The sequence below is a fragment of the Pteropus alecto genome, unplaced genomic scaffold (assembly GCF_000325575.1).
Source record: "Pteropus alecto unplaced genomic scaffold, ASM32557v1 scaffold145, whole genome shotgun sequence".
Lineage (NCBI taxonomy): Eukaryota > Metazoa > Chordata > Mammalia > Chiroptera > Pteropodidae > Pteropus > Pteropus alecto.
This window is the reverse complement of record NW_006436285.1, coordinates 500,757-506,914: the sequence shown is the minus strand read 5'-3', so window position 1 is coordinate 506,914 and position 6,158 is coordinate 500,757. Positions and strand designations below refer to the sequence as shown.

At 40.6% G+C, this 6,158-nt stretch overlaps 1 protein-coding gene across 1 annotated transcript in view; it reads left to right on the top strand.

Annotated features, from left to right (window-relative positions):
• Window positions 1-6,158, top strand: part of LOC102892432 (fibrous sheath-interacting protein 2) — a 95,201-nt gene that overhangs the window by 78,931 nt on the left and 10,112 nt on the right. The window contains exons 15-16 of the mRNA XM_025047237.1: window positions 19-65; window positions 5,604-5,623. Coding sequence (XP_024903005.1) covers window positions 19-65; window positions 5,604-5,623 — 67 coding nt within the window. The remainder of the gene's footprint in view (window positions 1-18; window positions 66-5,603; window positions 5,624-6,158) is intronic.

Here is a 6,158-nt window from a genome sequence, read left to right as displayed (position 1 = left end):
GCCTTTTATCTTTTTTAGTGATGATGATGATCGTCCCTCAGATCCAAGTGCCAAAATAACAGAAGGTTAGATTGATTTTTTTCTTAATTTAAATTAGATAGTATTTAAAAGGAGACTTTGTTTGTTGCATTGATAAATTTTTCTGTTGTCAAAACTGAAGTCTAGTACCCATCTGACACCATACTTAGTTATTACAGTATTATTTACTTTATTTATTGGGGTGATCACTTTATAAAGGTATATAAATGTCTAATCGCTATGTTGTATACCTGAAATTAATATAATATTGTATGTGAACTGTAATTTAAAAATAAAGTTTTAAAAAAGTAAAGTAAAAAAAAAAAACCCTGAAGTTAACACTAAGTTTTCCAGTAGGTTGATCTACTTTGGGGCAGTACTAGATCAATTAACTAATTAATATGGACCAAGTATTTTGCTTTTTCTGAATCACTAATAAGATTTCCTTAATAATTCTGGAGTAAAGTATGTGGTGTGATATTGTGAGTTTATAATTACCTTTCTTCTATATGAAATATCCAGGAAATAAGGGTTTATCACATCTACATATGGACTAGAGCCCATGCTACTAGGATGTAATTACCTCCTTAAGAGTGTATATTTGCTTTCTATATATAACTAGTTTAGCCCAAATAAAATATATATAAAAAAGCTTGTAAAATTAAAAATTAAACCCAAATTTATTTGCTTACATTAAAATCTAGCTAGGGCAGACCCCACTTTATTCTTTGTCTCTGTTATAACTAACTCATTAAAATATTTATGAGTTGAGTTTTCAGTCCTCTACTCTTTTAAACCTCAAAGGATCCATGTGTTTCTAACAATAACAGATCTGACCTAGAGACAGGAGTGTTGTGTTTACTGTAAGGTTGCCCTTGAAACTCAAACCACAATTTGAGTTCACCTTGATTATTTCAAGCCTGCAACCTACTCACTCACAAAGTTACTCAAGAAGCCTCTACTATCCACATGGGAGTGGAAATAATAAAAGATGAACCATAGAATAGTGGTAAGTTTGCTAGAATTCCATGAACAGGTCATAGTCAGAAGATGATACATGACAGGTGCGCTTCCTGCAGTATGGAATCATCATAGGTTGTTAGGGCCAGAAAGAAGCCATCTAGTATGAATTCCTCATTTTGGAGATAGAGATACTGAGGTTCAGGATAGGGAAGTGACTTGTCCAAGGTCATACAGTGAATCAAAATATAGATCCCAAGTCTCCTAAACCTGAATCCAGTGTCACTTTTTTCTTCAACTTCATTGAGTTATGCTTACTTCCTATATCCTTTGGTAATTTTTCATTTGTCCATTCATTCATTTACTCAACATTTACTGAGCACTTTCTTTGTACTGGAGATATAGCTGTGAATAAGAGAGACAAAGTCTTTCATTCTAACTTGAGAGTAAGGAGAGACATAAACACAGTAGTTCTACATAGAAATAAGTACTTCCCATCTAACCTAGAGTGAAAACCATAATCTTTACAATGGCTTACAAGGCCCTTTGAGATCTGGATACCATTCTTACTCCCCATGATTTCTCTGACTACCTCTCCTTATGATCCCTCTTAATCACTTCACTCCAGCAACACTGACCTTCAAACATGCCAGGCATTCTCCTTTCTCAGGGTCTTTGCACTTGCTGAGGTACCTAAGACTTTCTTCTCCTAGATAACTGCATAGCTCAGTCTTCATCTTCTTCAGATCTTTGCTCGACTATCACCTTCTAAGTCAAGCCTTCCCTGTGCATCCTCTTTAAAATGCAACCTTATTTCCACCCCAGCACTCTCTATCTTCCTTCCTGATTTATTTTCTCCCTAGCACTTACATCATCTGATAAATTATACATTTTTATTTGTTTTTGGCTATCTCCCTCCCCTAGAATGTTAGTTCCATGAGGGCAGGGATTTTTGTCTGTTTGTTGTATCCCCACTTGCCTAGAAAAGAGGCACATGGTAGGTACTCAGTAAATATTTGTAGAATTCATGAATGAATCTGAAAAAAAAAGAAAGAAGAGCCAACGTGATAGAGTAGCTGGCTAGAGTAGTTTGGTCCAAAAAGTCCAAAAACACCAGACCTTAATTACAAGAAGGAAGCAGCCACAAGAAGACCTGGAAACAGGGGGTCCCAGGAACAGGGTACAGTAAATGCAAAGACCCAAGAATGGAATGAGCATGGTATGTTAGAGGAAAAGAAAAAAAAGGCCAGTTCCTGGAGCCTGGTGAAAAGGAAAGTGGTATGAGGTGAGGTTAGAGAGATAGCTAGGGGCCAGATCATGTTAGGGCCTGTTGTAGGCCATGGGTAGGAGTGTGGGTTACTTTTCCGGTAGGAATCCTCTGGAGAATTTTTAAGCAGAGAAGTGACATAACATGAATTTTTTAAAATCCCTCTGGCTATTGATTGGAGAATGAGCTGGGTATGTTAGAGTTAAAGCAGGGAGACCAGTTTAGGAGGCTATTACAATAATCCAGCCAAGAAGTTATAGTGGCTTGGACTAGGAGGATAGCAGTGGAGGTGGTAAGAAGTGAACCAATTCAGAATATATTTGGTGATTCCCTGAGACCCTGCCCCACTCACCTTGCAGGCCAACCCAAGCTGGTGCCAGTGGTGTTTAGAAACAAATGACATGATTTGACTCATGCCGAAGACTTTTCTAAAATCTTTCAAGGGTCCACAAAACCCAAACAAGCAGCATCTGGCCTCAGCATGTCCGCCACCTCTTGCTGAGCAGCCTCAAGGCTGGCACTAGTGGCAGCTGCCTCGATTCACAGCATGGCTTCTCGAGGCACCTCTAAGGCCAGCACAGGTGGTAGCTATCTGCTGATTACTTGGTAACTCTTGCCAGGTGTGCCTGGGCAGGGTACAGGCTGCAGTTGAACTTGGCCTGTAGTGGGGCCCCTCCCAGGAGGCCCTGGAGCCAGCACGCCTGATGGCTGGCTTCAGATCAAGCCATAGCACCACCCGGAGCTGCATCTGAGGATGACACACATAAGGACAGGCTGGGCAGGCACCAGAGCCCTGCTAAAGTGAATCTCTCTATATAGGGTCAGCCCCTCACCAGCAAGTCCTCACAACCAAACAGCCCAAGGGTTAATCCCTACCATTGTCAAGCAAACAACAACCAACGCTTAACACAACAGGAGGGCATGCACAACCCATACAAAGGACATACTTGGAGGACCCGGCTCACGTGACTAGGGAAGACTGTGCTACAGGGCCCCACAGGACATCCACTAAGACTGAGAGACATAGCAGCCCTACCTAATATACGGAAACAAACACAAGGAGGTAGCCAAAATAGGGAGACAGACATATATCAAATGAAAGAAAAGAACAAAGATCCAGAAAAAGAACTAAACTAAATAGAGAGAAATAATCTACTAGATGCAGAGTTCAAAACATTGGTTATAAGGATGCTCAATGAACTCATAATAACAGTAGATGAACTCAGTGATAACAAAGACATAGAAAACACTAAAATGGAGATAGAAAACATAAAAAAGAACCAGTCAAAAATGAAGAATACAATAACTGAAATGAAGAATACCTTAGGAGAAATAGTAGATTAGATGAAGCGGGGGATCAAATCAGTGATTTAGAAGATAAGGTAGCAGAAAACACTCAATCGGAACAGCAACAAGAAAAAAGAATCCAAAAAAATAAAGATAGTTTAAGGGGCCTCTGAGAAAACATCAAGTGAATCAACATTCACATCATAAGAGTACCTGAAGGAGAGAGAGCAAGGGATTGAAAACCTATCTAAAGAAATAATGACAGAAAATTTCTGTAACCTGGTGAAGGAAATAGACAAACAACCCCAGGAATCTCACAGAATTTCAAACAAGGTAAACTCAAAGAAGCTCACACCATCATCATTAAAATGCCAATGGTAAGGACGTGGGGCAGGTGGGCAGAAGACCGGCCAGTGCTCCACAGCTGTCTGTAACTCCCAAAGTCTGCAAGCCCCCTTTGCACCAAGACCCTACCATGGTGCATGCAGGCACTCTTGGGACGCATCTCCCCGTGTCCAGCTTGGACATCTTCGGGGATCTGAGAAAGATGAACGAACATTAGAATGGTTATGTCAACTTCCATCCCCACAACAATGCACCCTTGCCAAGCACTGTGTATCTGCATTTAAAAAAAAAAAAAACACCTTGGGAGATGGGGGAAAATGGTGTAGATGATAGATGCTTTGTTTATCCCTCTTGCAACTACATCAAAGTTGTGACAGAAACACAGAGCAAACAGCAAGCAAAGTCACCTGAGATCCAGATAGAAGCACTACAACTAAGAAGAGAAATAATTAATCAACCTGCAACGTTAAAAGGTAGGAGAAGGCGAAGATGTGAGACTGCCCTGTCCTGAGCAGCTAAGTGAGACAGAGGCTATGGCAGCGGCAGCTAGCAGCTGCAGATGCCTCTTAAAGGGGCCATGTCTGCAAGCAGACTTTTGCGATGATGGACCTGCTCGCTCCGAGCACCAGCCCCAGGTCAGCTGCACGGGGAGCACCAGGGACTTACAGGAGGACACTGAGATGTCAGGGTGAGGGCCGGAGGTGAGGCTCTCTCCTGGGCAAAAGTGCTGGTGGTATCTATTATTCCTCTGTTGAGCCCTCCCACCCTCCCAGTTTGCAGACTCAGAGCCTCTATAGCTGAGAGGTCATCAAACTGGATAACAGAGGTTGCTCCACCCAGAGGATTCCCTGAAACTCCGCCTCTCCCAGCTCACAGCCCCACCCAAGCTACATCCAGGTGTGTTCTCTGCAAGTCTCATGCTCCTTGTTAAGCAGCGCCAAGAGACACACTCGTGGCAGCTGGCTTCGGTTTCTGATGTGGTTTCTTGAGGAAACTATAAGCACAGCATCTGGGAATGCTTGCTGAATCTTAACAGGTGGCCCTGGAGGGACACAGGCTGAGGCTAAACTTGGCCAGCAGCTCAACCCCTCTCAGGACTGTGCTGCTGGACTCCTACTATACAAAGCCACACTATTAAGACTGGGAGACTTAGGAGCTTTGCTTAGTACATAGAAATAGACATAGAAAGTCAGCCAAAAGGGGAAGACAAAGAAGCAGAAACTATGTGAGAGAACAGAAAAGAGATCAAGGAATAATAGAGTCAAGCAATCTAAAAGATTCAGAGTTCAAAACACTGGTTATAAAGATTCAAAATGAACTGGGAAATGTAGAGAACTTCAACAAAGAGATAAAAAAAAAACCAACATTAAAATGGAAATGGAAATTATAAAAGGGAACCAATCTGAAATGAAGAACACATTATCTGAGATGAAAAGTATATTAAATGGAATAAATAGGAATAAACAAAGTAAATAAAGAAAAGGATCAAATGATCTATCTAGAGAATGGGAAAGCCAAGGACACACAAGCAGAATGACAAAAGATAAGAGGCCAAGACCATAAAAATAATTTAAGGAGTATATGGGGCACTATTAAGGGTCCAAATATCCATCTGATTGGTGTAACTGAAGAAAATCAAGATGTTGAACAGTTGTTTGAAGAAATAATGATGGAAAACTTCCCTAACCTGGTCAAGGAAATGGACATAAAACCCTAGAAAGCTCAGAGAATTCCAAAAATCAGGAACCCAAAAAGGCCCACACCAAGACACATAATTAAAATGCCAAAGATTAAATAGAAAGAGAGAATCTTAAAAGCAGCAAGAGAAAAGCAGTTAGTTACCCACAGAGGTGAACCCATAAGAATGGCAGCTGATTTCTCAAAAGAAACTATGCAGAACAGAAGGGCTTGGCACAAAATATTCAATGCGATGAAAACCCAGAATCCACAACCAAGATTACTTTATCTAGAAAAGCTAACATTTAGAGTTGAAGGACAGATAAAGAGCTTACCAGACTAAAATAAGCTAAAAGAATTTATCACCACCAAGCCAGTATTACAGGAAATGTTAGAGGAACTTCTTTAAGAAGAAAAAACATGTATCAAAAACAGAAATAAAGAATGATAATAACTATATTCCTATCAACAAGTACCTCAAATGGAAAAGAATTAAGCACTACAACTAAAAGACAGAGTGAGTGGCTGAATTGATACGGAAACAAAACCCCTATATTTGCTGCCTTCAAGAGACTTACTTCAGATTAAGAGACACACACAGACC